This window comes from Primulina huaijiensis, chromosome 2 (genome assembly GCF_012295235.1).
Source record: "Primulina huaijiensis isolate GDHJ02 chromosome 2, ASM1229523v2, whole genome shotgun sequence".
Classification (NCBI taxonomy): domain Eukaryota; kingdom Viridiplantae; phylum Streptophyta; class Magnoliopsida; order Lamiales; family Gesneriaceae; genus Primulina; species Primulina huaijiensis.
The window spans coordinates 28,659,233-28,679,353 of record NC_133307.1 but is presented as its reverse complement, the minus strand read 5'-3'; the positions used below and the strand labels follow the sequence as shown (position 1 = coordinate 28,679,353).

The window sequence follows — 20,121 nt, the reverse complement described above, 5'->3', positions numbered from 1 at the left end:
GACATTATAATTTTAGTTAACTCTTTAGAGTTTTATCGAATAATTTTTGTTATAAGGAGCAACTAATTCATAAAATTATGACTTCATCATAGTAAATTTCTAACAGATAAATCCTATAATCGAATTCATTATTCTTATATCGAATCAAATTATGAAATATTTATCAAATTCACTTTTATAATCGAGCACGCTTAACTTTATAATTCTTATGTGATAAGCTCCCGAATAGAAGATGTACCTTGTTGATATGAATAATATCTATCAAATATTTTAAGTCATCTTCAGTTGTACAGTTCCAAACCTACACATTCTCTAAATCTCTCTCGTTCTGATGTGAAATCAGTTCATTCATGTTCTTTTTTGCCTAAAAATCTGTCGAGAGCCGCTCTTTGTCCATGCAACATCTTGGCACAAGCAATCACTCTCCACCGTCTTTCATCTTCTAAATTTACATATTTTGTTTATTAAAAGATATTTGTTGTTCATCCATAATTAAAACCAAAATCTTGTGCAAATGGTTGTGTAATACATAGTTGTAGTGCATGTTTTTTTTATTTTCGACTCATTATTTTAATTTCTTTTGGTTATTTGTCACAAGTTTTGAAACAATTACTCTTATATACATCAAAATGATAGAAAAAGAAGAGTCGAAATGAATTCAAATTATTTTCACGTGAAACAAATTACTCTTACATCTAAGTTAGTTAAAATGATTTATAAGAAATTTAAAATTTTGTTATGTTTTTAAATATTTTTTTCTCGTAAAATAAAAGTTTTTAAAAATATTAAGTTGTCCTCGTGTTTTATGTCACGTCAAATTTTCACTGATGAATACTTATTAACTAATTTTTCAAGGACGTGATTTATATATAGGACTGTAAAACTTCAAAATATATCATTAAAATTTGAAATAATGGTTGTTGTAAATAAAATTTATAATTGATGTATTTGTTTTTTTTTATTATTTTTTGAACACTCACGTTCTGACCATATTATTTCTACAATTTTATGGTTTGTGATTTTAAAAAAAATGTCACAGTAATAGTAAGAATATGGTTCTCAGATCACATTAATAAATATTTTTATATTTAGCATGAATATTGCAACACTATATGCTTTTACGTATATATATGAAACCTAAAACAACTCAATTATATTAGTATTCAAGAACTCAAACAAAAAATAAAATCCGAACTTTATCGAGATATCGTAGATTGAATCAATGGTTGAAAAATAAAAAATAGTGAGAGTAAGATAATAATTTTTCTCCTAGTATCATCTTTAATTTGTACATATCTTCTAGTATAATAAAGGTGAAAGGCGTCAATTTATTTTAGTAAATGAAACTGTGAAAAATTTATAGTTCCAAGTTCACAGTTAGAAAACTTGCATCTTTGCCAGACCTGAATGCATACCAGGCCAACTGATGAAGAATGAAGGTCCTTATGCTGCTCTTGAATCAAAGAAAAAGAAGAGAATCGATGCATCGTTTGGTTCGAAGCCAAGGTGGTTCATAGAGCTTTAAAAACACTCAACGGTTTAGCTGCAATTCTCTAGATAAGCTTGTGTGACTGAGGGAACTGAAATATCAATCTTTTCCATCTGCCGGTCAACAAATGTGGGTATAAATTAAGGATGTGTTCTGGCATGAAGTCATGCCTCGTCAATATACCAACAACAGGAACTCTCTGCAAAATAAAATAAATAGCATTCTAATAAGGCTGGAGAAACGACGTTTAGCATGAAGGCAAATATGTTCATACTCATAAATGTTCAACTGATGTTTTTTAAACTACCTGGCAAGGAAAATGGGCAACATAAAGACCAAAATTACTGAGAAATAATATTGTTTACAGTTACCAGAAAAGAGAAAAAGGATCAATATAATGGTGTATCGGTTATAAAATAAAAATGTCTTACGTCAGAAGTCTTGGGAATAACCAACAGGTGCCTCAAACCAACTTGACGAAAAAGAATGAAAGCCTTAGCTAACAACATAGTCTCTACAACAGTGTAGGGTGATGTGTTAGTAAAGGGGTGCAAGTCTATGAACATTTCCATCTCTTCCTCGGACAAATCTACATCTTCAATTTTGTCACCATGGCCCAATCCCTTCGAAAAATCATCAGCTGAAAACCGTGTAGAAGCATCTGAGCCAACAAGTGCCGGGGTTTGCAAGAAAATCTTCATTTTTAATAAAGTGATGAGATGAGCACGAAGGATTAAACCAGATAGAACTGGAGAAACAGAGAGGGGGGGCTCATCTACCACTGGAAATCCATTGTGCCTCGTGGTTTTGAGGATATGGACTATATTACTTACTTTCTCGATTCCATGGAAGATACGAAGAGGGCCAGTAACCACATCACCAACTGTCAATTGCCTCATATATGGCTCAGCATAAGATTCTAAGTAAGGAAAACCCTTTGATGTCACAATGAGGTCATATATATTTCCATTGAATGCATCGGCAACAGTCTTGGAGATGAGAAGAACAAGCATACTAAGTGGTAGCAGTAATAAATTATTTGTGAGTTCAAGAATAATTACACATAAGGAAACTGTTGTCCTCATAGTCCCCCCAAGAAGAGAAGCAGAACCAAGAACTGCGAAGAGGCCATGGTTGAGATTCGAGTTAGAACCAACTAACATTCCAACAAATCGTCCATAAGCTGCACCTGTCACAATAACTGGCACAAAGAGGCCTGCAGGAGCCACAATACCATAACTGAAAATGCTGAGGAAATAGCATGTGACAAAGAAAATAAACATCGATGCAAGATGAAACTCAGAGTCTGTGTTTTTGCTGAAGAGATTTTTGATAGCATCATCATTTGTATTGAAAAAGAGGCTGGCAAGATCATTGTAGTGACCAGGCTGGCATTGAAATTTCTTGTAATTTCCAGAACGGCCAATTGTTGGACAGGGCTCTGAAGTATCAGATGGGCATGGACGACAATATGCAAGCCATGGCAATCCAAATAGAAGACAAGAAGTGAAAATGGAGATAGAGCACGCTAAAATTATCTTGTAAGCGATTCCCTTCCTGGCACAGACAAAGAAGAAACCATCACAAATCCCCATGCGCATAGGTTAGTGGATTAAAAAGGACATTTAATCACCTCACTATCAAGAAAATCAATAACCAAAAGCAAAGACATACCCATTTATCATATTATATATTCGGAGAATTTTATCGAGTAAAAGATTGTAGAAACTTCCAACAATGCCTCCAATAACTCCAAGAAGAAGAACGGGAGGTACATCCCTCAGTTGATAGGATATATTTGCTGAGGTGACATCAAACATTATAAGACCCCCTTTACCAAATAATCCACATTCACCCCTCAAACAGACATCAATCAGAGCTCGAAGGACAATTGCAACAACAGCTGTAGTAAAGAAAGCTCTCCACAGCAGAGCACTTCTCCACCTGCAGAGAAAGTCGAGTATAACTAATCTTAGTAGCACAGTATACAATACATTCTCAGAACCACACATTGTTTACTATTACATATACCACTTTCTTAATTGTTATGTCCACATATTCGTCATGGACTCATCATAGCTTAAGAAACCATTTTTTCTCACTTGCACATCAGATAAGGCTTAGTGTCACCAAATTGCTAAAAGGATATGTACCAAAATTTTGAATATTAGCTAATTTATCATTCGAAGGTAATGGATGATTGCTAAATTAATCTAGGCCCAAAGTTCTCAAAATAATTGATTTAAAGTCTATGATTAAAGAAAAAATTAAACGGAGGCAGTTAAGTCGACCAAAAGAATGATGATACCAAGTATAGACAACTTAACCAGTACGGACTAGTCAAACAAAAGAAAAGAGGTTAAAGAACTGTCAAACAAAAGAAAACAGGTAAAGACAGAAACAAGATAACCAATATGGATGATGTCGCTGGTAGGAATGGAAAGAGTTGGCACACTGGCAGAACCAACTTAACCAATGAAGACCATGCTCAAGGCGGAAGCAAATGCTTAAGGTTGGAGGATGAATGGTCGACTATGATCAGCCATTTAGTGACTCCATGATGACAAGTAATGACAAGTGGCACATATGTAAACCAAAATAAACATCGTTTCACAATAACTGTTTTCCAATAAGTATTTACTTAGTACGTAGTACTGACATGTTCAGATATAACGGAACTAAGACATGGGAGCCTAATGATAAGACTACGTTTACTAAAAATAGGAAGATTTTACACTATAAATATGGATCATAAGTTCACAAATACAAACTCGTTTATGTGATCCTCATATACAGTTTATACTCAGGAAGTAAGGAACAAGGCACCTCAAAGTCTCAGTAAAACAGCAGTGAGCAACTTTAGGGGAAAATCTGATATTTTAAGTTTTGGTAAGATTAGAACTTCCAATAAGAATAAGATACCAAATAAAAGATAAAATTGCTACATTTCTTTCCATTATCTGCACAATTAATACCTGAATTATCGTAAATGTTAAATTGACTGAGGAAATACAGATAGAATTTACCACACACATAGAAACATGACATCAGATACATGCTAAAGTAGCATCATCAACCAATTAAAAATGAATGTTAAGAATACCACGAACAACAATACAAAATTCCACCTAGAGGAGCTTAAACAAGAAAAACAAACCATCAATTCTTATCAAACTTTTCTTATCCTCTCTTACCTAATGTTCTGAAAATCTTTAATTCAATAAGTAGCACTTGCGAGATAGATAACATGTGTGCCATATAATCAGAATGCGTTGCATGATTGCATCTTTCAGAGATATAGAAGTATATAGACCAACTCAACCGTATGACATCAATTTTAAAGCTAATAAGGCAAAACTATAAGGGAAACTTGGGAAACCCTAAAGGACATAAGTCAAGTAATACCAAGATGCCAATTCCTCAAGAGCGAACAACAAACCACCAACTGGAGCACGAAATGCAGCAGCTATTCCTGCAGCAGATCCGCATGTAACAAGATCTCGCCTGTCTCGATCATTATTGAAAACCCGTAACCACTTCCAGGTCAACCTAAACTTATCTGACCCACCCTGACCTATTATTGCAGCTACGATGGCACCTGTATGAACCATTGGCCCTGCCTTTCCAATGTTAAGAGACGATGACACAGCACATATGCTTCCAACAATCTGTACACATGTAAGACTTTTCAAAATAAGAACTTAAGAATACTGACTATGAATCTCAAGCAATTAGCAATCTACACAAAGAGTTTCTATTCACTTTTGAAGTGCAATTTAATCATACAGATAAAAAAAAATCTCAGTTTCCATTTTTTTGGCTTTTCAATAGAGATTATTTTCCACAAAATCCAACTCTTTGGTTTCATATCTCTGAAAATCAACTTGCACTCACTCTCACCATATCATTCCTAAAAAATATACATCCCATATTTCAAATTTTATTAATATCTCACATTTAAATATAAACCAAACACATTATCAAATAACAAACATTACATCAGCTCCAAAAATTTCAAAATAAAAATTACTTTTCAGAAAACTTTCAAAAGCTACTTCTAGAATTGAGTTGGCATTATTGAACATAGCCCAGCTGGGCCCAATTAAGTTATGGAACATGGTCAAAGTGATTTGCACGTCATTCGACACTAATTTGAATTAGCACCTTCTTCATTTTAAAGTATTTTGCAGTCGTATTGAAATTCGATCATGAGATCCAGTAGGGTCAAAATAAGAAGTAAATAGTATACTTTAAAAATGAAGAGGGTGTAAAATTAACTAAGAATGGAGTAATCGAGAAAAAGTTAGGTGATTTGGAGACAACAGCATCTCTATTTTTCAAACTCAGCACGATGAAGAGAGATAAGCTTGATTATAAACTCTGTAAGGTTATTGATGATGATAGAATGGCAACTTCAATAACACGTATGGTCTCCTTCTCTTGACAATAAGGATGGGTTGAATCTTTAGGGTCGCACAGAAAGATTAGAAAAGAAAGATGGCATGGAACTGGAGGATTGCGGCTCAATTGGTACAGAGGGGTGAGAAGTCATAGGGAAGCTTAACCAACTAAATAAGCAGAAAAATGTCGTTCTGAATCTCAATGAATGACAGTAATAGCTAAGAAGCAGAAAGCATAATTGTTGAAAACACGTGCTTATAGAACTTTTCGAAACTCATAGAGGGGGGAAACGTAAGTCTAGCCTGAAACTTGAAAACATTATATCTTTACTTACACCCAGGAGCAGGCTGCATTTGGTACTCAATATCCAACGCATTGGCACAAATTTGGAAGAATGTCAATATAATTTCTATCGAAGTAATATTTCAAATTCAAAGTCAAACTGGATGAAAGAGCTTGGACCAAACGTTTAAGGCTATGTCACAACTTTTCTGCAAACTGGCTGAAGAGTGTTACCAACAATGTTCGAGGATGATGCATTTAACTGGAAAAGAGTGTTTCTTTGTAATAGGGCAAGTTGTGAACAATCATAATTGTTTACTAAGTACATTCGGTGAAACTGTCCAATACTTGAAGGGTGCAGGAAAAGGATCCCGCCAAAACTGTGATCAAACAGCCAGGATAGCAAAACTTTCGGAAAAAACTTCAGTAACACATAAGCGTCACATCCCTTTGAATATTATTATGAGGAGGGCATGTTATTATTGCCCAAGTTTTTATTTTTTTGGCAACCAATTCAAGTTTATATTAACTTGTGTTGATCTGAAGGACTAAAGAGATGCCAATCTAGGTACTTCACCTAAGCAATTTGAATTGTAGCCTTCTTTCACTTAACAGAAAGTTCATTTTGACAACTTAACTATCAAATCCAGATATCCTCACAGAGTTAGTTGAAAAATTTCCAATTACACAATCTCCTGCTGAGAGACACAGAGAAATAGGAAGATAGAGAGAGAAAAAGAGGTAAGGTACCTTGATGATCAGAGTTCGCAACGAAAATATTGCTGGTGCATCTACACCATTCAAATAAGCCTTAACCTCTGGTATTCCTGAACCGGCAGCCTCAGGTGCTATAAAAGCAGTGATCAAGCATGCAAACAATGTCAATCCAAAATTTGACGATGCAAATACAAGGAAAGCCACCGTGTACCTGATCCCAAAATCAGTATATAAACTTTAGTTCAGATGCAAAACCCTAATACAAAACATGACAGAGGTGGCATGGGAGAAGCCAACAAAAATAATAATACCCAGATACCATGGAAAATTATTAACTATGACATAGCTATAGTTTAAAAGTTTTAAAAGCAAAACATGAAGTAACCTCCATCATTTTAAATATCTAGAGGCTGCCAAATAAAGGCAGCAATGAAGCTAAAAAAATGATATATTCACAAGAAGAAAATTATCATTCTGGAATCAAATATTATTAGATAAACCAAAGCTTAGTACGAAAAATCTTCATGCGAAAGCAAGTACCAAGATTCTAACTTTCTGGCCAACATCATACATAAAGTACCAAGATTCTTACTTTCTGGCCAACATCATGTTCGAGGTAACGACGAACTTAATTCCAGCTATATTTTCTACAGCAAGGTTGTTGAAGAACCCAAGCAGACCGACTATAACTCCAATAAGAAAACAAAATATCCATTTAATGAGTATATATTGAAATATATGGGTCTTCCCTCCGCTCCTCCAATCTTGTTTGAAAAAATCGTTCTCTATGATCCTGTACAAGTATTTCAGTTAGACCATAAAGGCTATAAAATCATCAAGAGCATAGGCAAACAACACGACAAGGTCAATGATTCTTAAATTATATTCCCTTTATGATAGGATGTATTAGTGTGAACAAAATAATTCAAAAACAAACAACAATGTGAAAGGAATCACATGATACAAGGGGGAAGAAATTCAAAGATCTGCAATCACTACCATTTAGTGCAATATAAAATGATATCTATAAAGCTAAATTTTTGTGGACTCAATAAACTTTATTTAGGCTACAAAGCAACAATTTCATGCCCCTCTTTCAGGGACAAGACATGGAAATGCTGAGTCCAAAAATGAAGTCAAATGTACGAAGCCTCACCGATGGAATAATGATACAAAACTTACAACTTAAATAAATGTTGCAGAAGGGTCTTTACATCACAATGAAAAAAAAAAATCCTCATTATAATGACAATCAAAGGAACCGTAGTCAGTCCTAAATACAAGAAATATAGATATTCCAACATGAACCCGTGGTTGTTCGCAGAAATGATCATTCTCATTATTAATATTGACAGGAACCTCTTGCAAATAATAGGAAATAATGAGTGAAAAAATCAACCCTGTATGTAGTTCCAGAGCTTCAACCGATACAGACAAGTTATGTAATATACATTTTTAAAAACAATCACCTTAAAATCATATTTTTGACTCGATTGTATTATCTTTACGTGATTAGTTGTTTAACGCTATATAAATATGTGTGTGTGTGTGTGTGTGTGTGTGTGTCTATATAAATGTATGAATGTGTGCATATATNAAACATGAAACGTGGTAATTTGAGCATACAAACTTCTTACAGAATATATCCCTTGACAAACTTCATAAATTCCTTTGCCTTAAAAATGTAAATTGAATAATAGAACAAAAACTGAAGTCGATCATGCATCGACACTAGCATATAGTTTCACCACGCGTCATTTTATAACTAGCGGAACAATAAATGCTCGTATTTCCATCAAAAACCGATGCAGCTGAAAATTAAATCATTTCAAAATACAAAGAACATAGAATTTTGAGTCAGCTTCAAGTAGATCAAGAAAATATCTGTCAAACACTTGTAAAAAAGTGCAAAGTTATTAATATTTATCCTCTCACACAAACTTCGAGTCAGCGTCCAAATTAATTGAAAAGTAGAGTATCGTATACATAATACACTTCTCTTCTAACCACGCAGCAGTATACACATACAAACACTAATGCTACACACGCACCCACGTTCACATACAAACACAGATTGCACATGAACAAGAAAAAATACTCGTAATCAAGGCTTTCAATTGGACAGAGATTGGAGCCGACAATGGCGACTTGAGAGGACGTATTAGACTGCGATCGGCGAAGGCGCATCGACTCCTCCTGCTGCCGCTGCTGTTGATACTGCAGAAACGGCTCCTCCAGCACCGCCGGTGACTCCTCGTCCTCCGCCGAAGCCAAGCCGCTCGAAATCGCCATATAGCCGTGTAATTCACAGAAAATAAATGGCATTAACTGATTATAAATGTGTTGATGAATGATTACAAAAATCAACAACAAAGTGTCCGAATAACGACAATAAGTGGGGCCCGTTTGGTTCCGTACATCATAATATTATCCGATCTATTTTATATTATATATTAGTTACTATGCACACGCATACGTGTGTATCATTTTTTTATTATTATCGATAAACTAAAGTGAAATTTGATAAATTATGGAGGGATTAAATTGATATTTGAATTGTTGNAAATATTAAATTTATAAAATCATCTTGATTAATGAAAATAGTAAAAAAAATTTAGAAGTACTATAATCTATTAAATAAAAACCCTTATAGTCGAATTTAAGTTATAATTATTTTATTTTATTTGATAATATTTTTATTATTTATTTAGTTGCCGAGAAACTCAATTTTTGATTAATAAAATTTGAGCTCTTCAATTTCTCGATATCATTAATTCGCATTTATATTTGTCTTTAAAAAATTATTATTCTGTATACAATTAATATTCAATTGAAGATATGCAATTAATATTTTTTTAAGGATATACAACCATAATTGACCACCAAACAAAGCAATTAGTGTTCCACTTTGCTCAAATTAACGTGAATTTATTCGCGAGACGTGACACCTATGTCTATATTTATAATAAAACATAATACTTTTGAAATAAAAAGTTATATTTTTCATTGGTGACCCAAATAAAATATTTGTATCACAAATTGACCTATGAAACCGTCTCACAAGAGTTTTTGTGAACGTGTAAAGCGTGGACAAGTTTGTTCTAGTTTTTATCAAATGGCATAAATATTTTGATTTTGGTAATTATCCTAATTTATAGGAGATAAATTTCATAATTGAAAATTTCTAAATAGAAACATTAGCTTTACTATTTTTTTCTGGACGCAATTTAGTCGTTCACATAATTTTGTATAAATATTTATGTGGATGAGTATGTATTATTAAATTAATTTTAAGGATGTCATTTTAATTGAATATTTCAAAAATAATTTTTCCTTGCGTCACTATGCCGCACGTGAGACAACGATATGGGGATAAGCTTACTCGGATATCTCTGATTGATTCACTGCGCTGCAAGTGAGACAAAGACAATAAAGATATTTAACTAACACACAAATTTGTGTGAGACGGTCTCACGGATCGTATTTATGAGACGGATCTATTATTTGAGTCATCCATGAAAAAGTATTACTTTTTATGCTAATAGTATTATTTTTTATTGTAAATATGGGTAGGGTTGACCCGTCTCACAGATTAAGATCAGTGAGACGGTCTCACATGAGACTCACTCTTTAACTAATGAGTCGTTGCAAAACTGGTACAATTTTTTAAGAAAGACCTCGTATTAAAAAATATGATCCGACATGTTTGGATGATGTACTTTTCCTATACAAAAAATCAAGTAAGGTTCATTTTTTTATATTTTTTAAAAAATTACACAGATTTATGTGAACCATGTAACCTAAGATGTTGGGATGACGCGGTTCTTGGACTAAAGCAAATCAGATACTTCATAATTATGAGCCGACCTACTCCCCTAAACTTTATAACTAGAATAATAAAATATTGATAATTATTTATCAAGTATATGCACTAAATTAACTAAATGTACTGTTTTGACAAAACAATCAGGACACATGACTATATCCTCATAAATGTCAGCTATCCAGTACTTTTGTGAGCACCGGATATGTTTATTGTTATTGAAATTAAGACTAAAAAGCTCTCCGAAAAACTATTATTGCTTTATCAATCTTTAGCACATGCATCAAACATTCAAATAGCACAGCATCTCTCAAAAGATTTATCTTTTAATTGTTCTTGCACACACTTGGTTTCCAATCAGATCGATAAAAGATTAATATTGTGCACTTTGTATTTTCACTTATCTTTTACACACGAGAGTGTTGTTGTATTGTGAAAATCATTTTTAACTGTCAGAAGCTTGTTTCTGAACATATCAAGTTGAAGAAAAGAGTGCTATGATTTTCAGCTTATTAATGTTGTAGAACTGAGCTGAAATGAGTTTGTACAAATTGTTGTACTGATCAAATCTTAAAATAAAATATTTCTGGAAATCGAAGAAGGAGAGACGTAGAAGCTTGGCCGTCGAACTTCCATAAACAACTTCTTCTCTCTTTATATATTACCATTTACTTGTATTGTTAAGACTATCATATGTGCTGATAAGTGAGTTGAATAAATTTGAGCTGTTTTTTTTATATCATACTCACTAAGTGATTTTGAGCAGTTTCCGCACTTAGAACACGTTTCTAGTAGCTCGAATCATTCAGTCTGATTGAAATATTGATTTGAGTTGTTAACACAACTTAAGCTTAATATTGTTTGACATAGTTTACATAACAGTTCATTTGTCCCTCTAAATTGTTATTTTCGATCCTATATGTACCTAATGGTGCCCATTAATTTTGATAAGTCAGTTTAACCAAGGAATCACAATCCATATTATTTTATGGAAGAAATTCAAGACAATTGTTTATTCTAATTGATTTTGAATTTATATATTTATGCAAATGAGATTAATATCAATTAACAACAATGAGGGATAAACATTAAATTTTTGAAAGTTTGATTTAATATTACGCCACCTCCACCAACAATAATAATAGGAATAATAAATGGCAAACTATGGCAACTTCTTTTTGTACATTTCGTGCTGATCCCTTTCTGAATTTATAATTAAGTATGTATATTTCCAGTAATTATGAAAGCAATGATGTTAACAAACACTACCTTGGACGAACTGGACTGATCGTGAAACAACAACAAATGATAAAAACAAACTATGGAGCAGGTGTAAATTAATCAAATTTAAAATAAAATATAACCCGTCAGTTGCTCGATCCATGGCTAAGTTCGGTTAGCCTTATATGTAATCCATAATGTATAATCGGTTTTTCAATGTTATATGTGATAATATGCCAAATCAAGAATTATTAAATACTCAAAATATGGAGGGAGTCCCTTGTAAAATATAAATATGGGATATTTAGAAAAATAGACATGGTCAACTATTTTTTTTTTTTACAAAAATTGACATCCTCAAGTGCATTTGAAATACACGAGAGGAGGTCGTTTTTTAAAGACAATTGTTGACTAAGATTAAATAACAAAATACCCTAATATAATATCCACATGATCTAATGATTTTGAAACGAGGTCGTGTGTTATAACCTCGGATAAGTTGGTTTGATATAACTTTGACTATAGCTGTTAAGCCTAATAGGATAACTGCGGCTCACATATTAAGCCTTTAATTAAGTAATAGAAATATTTGAAAGTCCTTCCTATAAGTAACATCCCGAAATTGCAAGAGACGTGAAAATTCCTACGCACGCCATTGAGAGGTTTTCAATTTGGTGAGAGGTATTGATTTTGGATAGGTTTTCAAGTTAAGAAAATTGAGGTTTCTAAATTTGGACATCTAATATTATTGACTTCAGTTTTAGGTAGGGGATGATGGACTACCCATGCAAGAAATCCATGTGAATTTTTCTAAGACTAATACTTGCACGACACCGTCATGAAATAGACATGTATAAACTGACACCGAGACAGGGGAATCCATTTATTTTCGAAGGTAACTAAAATTGCTACTAGAAGAATGTGATGCAGCAGAAGATGCTTCACTTTATTTACTTAATCGACACACATGCTCCAATTAAATAAATCGTCCTAGCAAACGTGAATTGTTTGTTAATAGGAGAGAATACAACGAAGGATATAGTGGAGCTATAAAAGCATATAATTTTCCATCGACCTCAAATACAAGAATCATACTAAAAGCCATTTTATTTTCGAATATGAGATAAAAGGCTTGAAATTAGCATCAATCACTCGTTCATGTAGGCCTTTAGTATCTCTTCGGGAAAGGTGACGTCGTGTCCATAAGAAAGCAAATCACTATCACTGGCTGTATGCCATTTTGGATATGACTGAATGGAGATGGTTCTTCTTCAGCTTTCTTCTTCGATGATTGTTTCCCCTGCATCACCCCAGTCATTTGGTTGAACACATTTTTTTATAAATGAAAGAAATAAGAGGTGGGCTTTCTTAACCCTGATCCGAGCTAAGAACGTAATCAGGTACTATATCCTAATGGTACCTGACACAATATTGAGGGAACAAGCGATTTTAACTTGGCACGAAGTTACTGAAATATGACTTAAATGACTTGGGGTGATTAAATTTAAGCCAAAGCATATTCAAGCTGATGGATCCATATAATGACACTAACTGGTTTGAAACAAAAATTGGGTTATGATTGTCTACATGCTGGCGAAGAAAGAAATATTGGTCCACCTCAGATAGTCCGATATTATGCAGTTTACTGAAATTACCAGTACTGATTGTGTAGCACAAATGAATCTGTTGGCACTCTTTTGCCATCATCATTTCGATTCCAGTGGTAAAGCGCGTGTGTTTTGTTTCTTATCTCTAAGGTGGAGTGTCCGTAACTGGCTTCCCGAAAAGCAGAATAATCTGGCTGGGGATCTCTAAATCTGCGGAGGCATCAAATTTAACGAAGCATATCAAAAAATGTAATACCGGTTCAAGTGAAGATTCTGAGGAGATCAAACCGTATAGGACGAACTAGGAAAATCAAACTAACATGCTATGCTGTACCTTAAAGCCAGACCTTCCTGATTTCCTCCATCTCCAACAGTAATGTAAACAGGAGCCGATTTGTCTGGCACAGGGTAGGAAGCTCCAGTCGATACATTGTATTGTATGTTTGAGATTCGGTACTGAAAGTAGACAAGCTCGTCAGGTAACTCAACATAAACACAAGGTGAAATGATAACAATCCAGGGGAATGGGAACTTTCTACTAAGAGACAAAACGGTAATGAAGAAATGGGCAAATAAAGAGCCTCAAAAATGAATCACACAAGGGTGAACGACCTTTCAGGTTTTACTAGAATAAGCAACCATGAGACTTAGTGCGAGACAGTTTGACAAAAATAATCTGCCCAAGTAAAATCCAATGTCATAAACTTGTATGGACGGTCAGCTTTGCATAGACACACTACGTAAATGTTAAAAAGAAAAAAGGTATAGTGCGATGAAGACAAACCGATCTTTCGTAGGCATGCACATGACCAGCAAAAACAACATCGACTTTATAGTGACAAAACCAGCTCTCAAAAACAACTCTCATGCTCTCCCCCTCCATGAAATGAGCATCATTGCTATTGTAAATTGGAGAATGCATCAGGACAATAAGCCAAGGAGTCTTCTCCCTATCTACGTGTTTCAACTCTTGAGCAAGCCACCTCCACTGAGGAGTATATTTAACTGAAATTAAGAAGAGACATAAAGTGAACTAATCATGCGTAAAAATTAAGAGGGGAAAAAAATCAATGCAGGAGAAGATTATCAGATGAAAATGACTAATAAACCAATAATACACTACCGTAAATGGATTTTTTTCCCAGTTTCTTTAAGAATAACAGAAAGAAGAAGAAAGTTAGAATATTATCACAGTTTTCACGACAGTCAACTGTTGGAGTTCATTGTACTAAAGTTACATGAAAACCAACCATCCCTTGCCATATGAGATAAATTCCATTCATTTAACTGTAATAGAAGATATATTGGAAGGATGAATGTGAAAAGAATAGGATATGGTACATTGTAACATACAGTACGCGCTAATCCAAAAGGCCAAAACATGGGGCAGGCTGGTAAATGTTTGTATGATAAATGAAACATGATATGTAACCTAACAGAGTGCATATTTGAAAGTTGTGACTGTATCAAGGGTTTCCTAACCAGACAATTGATTACTCAACATAGGAGGGATCACAAGCGCTTGCACCCAAGTATATAAGAAAAATAATATATGCTTATCAAGCTGAAACAAAAATCCAAACTTCCTTTAAACAATATAGACAATTCTCTCTTACTAATAGAAATTAATACTATTTCATCTAAATGAAAGTAAGAAGACAACCACAACCGTGGCAATCAAAACTTACCAAATGGAGAGTAGCTAGACAGGACAATAATGTGAGCAGACGCCCGTCTCACAGCATACCAAAGTGGGCTACTGCTCTCACTAGCAACATAAGGTGTAGGGTATCTATGAAGATAATTTCTAAAAGGAGTTACTTCCCGCTGAAAATAAATAAATCAAAAAAGGCGTCAAGAGAAGATTTACAAATAGCATATGGAATTTGTTATCATGTTGCCTATATTAGGGACTGTTGTGTCTGCAATATAAAATGAAAATAAATTATGAGAAGCTACAGACTTAAAGGGGGTATGAGATAAAATATGGGGAGAGAGAGACAGTTGGAGGAAACTAAATTATGATTTCTCATAGTTCTCATAAGAGAATCAGAAAAAGCATCTCAATATTTCACAACTGAAGCAAAAAATCTGATTTAGAAAACAACCAATGACCATCAGTACAAGATGCATACATCTTTGGTCAATCGGTAAAATCCAAACAAAGATAATTTTTTGACAAGAAACTCTCTTCGGTAGTTTTTACTAGTGGTAAGTAGTGTCAGACAACAGAATATAGCACTAGAAAATACTTATCTTCAGGCAATTAAAAATGAAAATGCAAGCATTTTGCAATAGGGATATATGTTCTGTAGAATCACAGCGGGAATGGTATAAAAAGGTTTAAATTAATAATAAGAAAAGTAAAGTAAAAACATTCCCCACGCCCTTCCCCCACAACTAAAAATCTTGGACAAAAACAAAAAAAATCGCTATCTTTAATCTCTGCATTCTGCATATTATTACCAAATGTGGAAAGTACTCTATCTCATGATTTCCAGCCGACCAGATCCATGCACGATAAGCTGCACTACGCTCAACAAAACGACCCCATGAATCCCAGCGGATACCAACATCATTATAATCATATCTATCAGCATATGAAAGATCGCCAACAAATAAGACAGCATGTGCATCAGTCTGCCAACAATGCTCAATTGTTGAAAGGGAATTATATGTTTGACCAAGATCACCTACAATAAATAAATAATTTGATTCATAAATGGGCATTTCATAAGGCAATTAAACGTAAATCATTTCATTAAACAATTTATTCGGCTCACTCCATATTTAAAAGTAGAAAACTATAAGATAATGTGTGTGTGTGGGGCATAAAGATCGATGTCAAATGCAAGAATATGCCGCCAACTACATGTTTGATAATGATAAATTGTAGCCTCCAAATTATTCCATGAAATTTGCTTGCATGATTCTTGCCTATAAGTCGGTCCTGCTTAACTAGGTCTCAACAGTTTGATTGATCAACATATGGGAATGTCACAAATGGATTTTTCATCATACAAAACAAGATGATCAAGCAGGCAAATGAATTTCCGAATAAACCATCACTCACCCAAATGCCATCCCAAACCACTCCATAAGTATCTCACACCAAAGAATCCCTCATTTTCATCTGGGCTTGGTTTAGGAGGAAATAAAAATTAAAAAGGAGCCATCACATTTAATCTCAAATCTTTATCAACCTGTCCATTTTAACCACTCCAACCCAATGCATCATTCTCAATAACAGAATGCTTTGAAATGAACAAAGTTCCTGCCACTCTAACTGGAGGAGATTTCATGAACTGAATATCAATCAAGTAACAATAATAATTTTGCAATAACACCTTAAATTTGTGAAAATCAAATTGGCAGCATAAAAGTCATCTGAAATATGATGAACACAAAAGATTGAAGATGAATGTGTATTTTGAATGCATGAACCCACATTACGTTTTTTATAGGTTATGGAAAAGTTTTAAAAAGGGCACATTTTAAGGGCATGCAATACATTCTCAGAGATGATAGAAGAGTGAGAATATCAGTATTTGGCTATTCCTCCCCCCCATCTCTTTCTTTTTTCATGTCTCAGCAAGTAAATAAAATATAAGTTTCGTGAAGTCTTACATCTCAAAAACTGGGATCACATAAGTACTTTATTAACCATTAATTTTTATATATTTTGGATCTCATACGCTCATTTCAACAGGACTCACATTAAAATTCCTTATACGTCTAGAAGGCCTTAATGTCTAAATTATATTTCTTTGAAACTAATATATTTCATTCAAAATATCAAGAGAGTCAGATTTCATTCCGGGAAGTTTCTCAGGAGAGATGATATACGGAGGAAGTTAAGAGTATTTTTGTCCAATCAAGTCTACGCCTGTTACTGTCACAGAAATGATAGAAAGCCGTAATACAACAGATAGATGCGATAACTCAGTGTTTACTTTCTTACATTCAAGATAAAGCACAATTTGTTCACCATTGAACATGAAATTAACTTTAAGTAAACTGGAAGTTGATTTTCATTCGTGCAGAGCACATTGTAATAGACTGTTATAAACACGAAGCAGAACTTCAACATAAACCTTTACACATCTGCAGTTTAATCTATTCTCACTTGTACACCTAATAGAGATTTTTCATAAACTCTAGGCCATTCTCAAAGTGTACAGTGTATCCTGGACATTTCAGGTTTTATTTGCTTCCCATAGCTGTTTACGATAAATAGGTTGGGGAACGTATTGACCTTGTCTGTGAAAGACAGTTTTATCAAATAGTGAACAGGTTTTTCAAGGTGCATAATCCTATTTCTGAACCCAAAGGTTGCACGTGACTCAGAAAATCCTATCAAATATCTTGAGAGACGAATAATTTATTTCCTTAGCCGGTATATTGCCTATCCCTAATCTCTCAAGAATGGCGTTTGCTAATATGGATATTCAACATAAAAGAAAAACTGACCAATAATTCCAAATTTGTAAGAAGCATCTGGATCAATTTCTGGAGGTGTTTGGAACCAAAACCTTCTGGAAGAATCACCACTCCCAATCTCATAGTGATACTTTGTAGAGTACTGGAAAAATTAGCGATCATATCAAACGAGAAAAGAGAACCTGCTGTGCAATAGATTAATATATGAGTACTTTGGGGCATCTGATATCTACTGAAATCACCAAATTTAGGAAGGAGATGTATCTTCTGATTCAAACCTATACATGCCTACCGTGTCGTACAAGAAGAGAAGAAAGAGCTTCTTATTTTATGTTACAGAATCTAATGTCAACATGTCGCTGTAGTTGAAAATAACAAAATTGAGTTCAATGGTACCTGAAGACCATCAACTAGACACTGATGAATATAACCAGATTTGTAATTATAAAAGGTATAGTTTTGAAAAGTTCCATCTGCTGTGAAATCATATTTTCCCTCTGATAATCCATATTGAACTGTGTTGGATCCTGGTTCATCAGCTGTCACCCATGAGATTATGACAGCCTTTCCATCATAATCACCTTGTGTAATGTGCACCTGAAAATAAAAATCAAAACATGTTAAATACCACTAAAACATTAGGAAACCACTTAAATAATTCAAAAAAGAAAAATGAAACTGAAGAATTCTGTCTAGTCCAATATCGCCAAGCACATATGTACAGCAATCTTCACCAAATGACTAGAAGAAAACCAGAAATTGCATGGAAACAAAAAGACTTGAATCTTAAGCATTATATAAGGACACCCTAATACTTTAGAGAAAGTATTTTACATTCAATTGATCAATATTTCATCACTATCCTGTTGTATCCCTGAAGTACAAGTTAGTGCTGAGTAACCAAAAAAAAGAAACCATAATGTCCTTGAAATCTTTTAATAAATATTGTTTCTCTCAGCAGTCAACACAAATATGCCCTTTGTCAAATGGGACCATGTGAATCATCTAGAACACGCAGGCTTACTTGCTGTGGAGCATTGTAACCTTTAGGCACAGCAAAAACTTCATTGTCCAAAGGAATATCAACTGATGGCCACTCATTACGAACAAAGGCACTAGTCACACCAGCACTTGCATGACTTATGCAGCTGTACATAAAAAAAGTCGAAAGCAGAAGAGGCACCACCATCGAGCCCATTCCCTTACTTTTGTACTTAGTCATGATTATACATCTACCACATCCAGAAGAAAATACTAGAATCATTACCAGGAAAAACCAACTTAAGATTAAAAAAAAATTAATCATATGAGAACAATGAAAAAGAAATCCGAAAATTCATAATTTATTCTGTAATCAGGGGTCACAGGCCCAACAGAAATCCTCGAATAGGTAATACTAAAACCACGCTGCCAGAATATTTACAAGTAAGCCATAATCTTGTGATAAACACCTAAACCCAGCTCTTATTCCTGCTTTAAAGCCTTTTTCCTCAACATTTGCACACAGAAAGACATTTAGCCCCAAAAAAGACACCTACCATCAATTTATCAAAGAACAAAAGGAATTTCCAAATATAAATGGAATCAATAGTCTATAGTGACAAACTAAAGAACGATACTCCATTTCTCAGGTAAGTCACCGATCACTTTCTTAAAAATGAATTTTTTTTAACATAATCACTTCTTTCACCCGAGAAAAAGTTTACCGGATTGCATGCTCGAGCTTCGTACAATAAATTCACAAATGCGATTGATATTACCCGCACAGATGCAATTCTGATTAATTTTCACATCGAGCAAACACAATAAAATGTACGGATTACCTGGAAACATTCGGAGCAAAGGCTGATGATCTTGCTTCCAATCAAAGTCAGAAGTGATGATGATTATCTATCCGCGTGTACGCAGGTTAGCTGGGATACATCCCTGGCTCATTAACTCTGACACGTGTTCGATTCTCATTACTTGAAAATACGGCCAACAGATGATGTTGACAGAAATTAAGCCAAGTATAATAAATGATTTGCCCATGTCTACGCTTGAGCAATCATGACGTTAATAATTTAGAAAGTAGTTTTAATTTTTAATATTTTTGAACAATAATATTAATTTTTATATATGTCATATTTTTAATATTTAGT

At 34.0% G+C, this 20,121-nt stretch overlaps 2 protein-coding genes across 3 annotated transcripts; both read right to left on the bottom strand.

Annotated features, from left to right (window-relative positions):
• Positions 1–1,226: 1,226 nt before the first annotated feature.
• LOC140971347 (putative chloride channel-like protein CLC-g) lies at positions 1,227–9,220 on the bottom strand. The gene is given in 8 exon segments (XM_073433570.1): positions 1,227–1,583; positions 1,586–1,688; positions 1,921–3,046; positions 3,164–3,433; positions 4,895–5,157; positions 6,923–7,100; positions 7,482–7,682; positions 8,988–9,220. Coding segments are annotated over 8 exon segments (2,412 nt in total). The 5' UTR covers positions 9,215–9,220; the 3' UTR covers positions 1,227–1,539.
• A 3,625-nt stretch (positions 9,221–12,845) lies between these two features.
• LOC140971346 (bifunctional purple acid phosphatase 26-like) lies at positions 12,846–19,966 on the bottom strand. 2 transcript variants are annotated; one of them, XM_073433568.1, is made up of 10 exons: positions 19,804–19,966; positions 19,005–19,212; positions 18,377–18,577; positions 18,011–18,122; positions 16,007–16,233; positions 15,229–15,367; positions 14,325–14,545; positions 13,875–13,996; positions 13,589–13,750; positions 12,846–13,233 (listed from the first exon to the last, which is right to left on the bottom strand). In XM_073433568.1, the coding sequence occupies exons 2-10, from the start codon at positions 19,200–19,202 to the stop codon at positions 13,155–13,157; spliced, it is 1,461 nt and encodes a 486-aa protein (XP_073289669.1). In that variant the 5' UTR covers positions 19,203–19,212; positions 19,804–19,966; the 3' UTR covers positions 12,846–13,154. The 2 variants fall into 2 exon arrangements, with proteins under 2 accessions (XP_073289669.1, XP_073289670.1); XM_073433569.1 differs by lacking the exon at positions 19,804–19,966 and adding an exon at positions 19,741–19,762.
• Between the last annotated feature and the right edge of the window lie 155 nt (positions 19,967–20,121).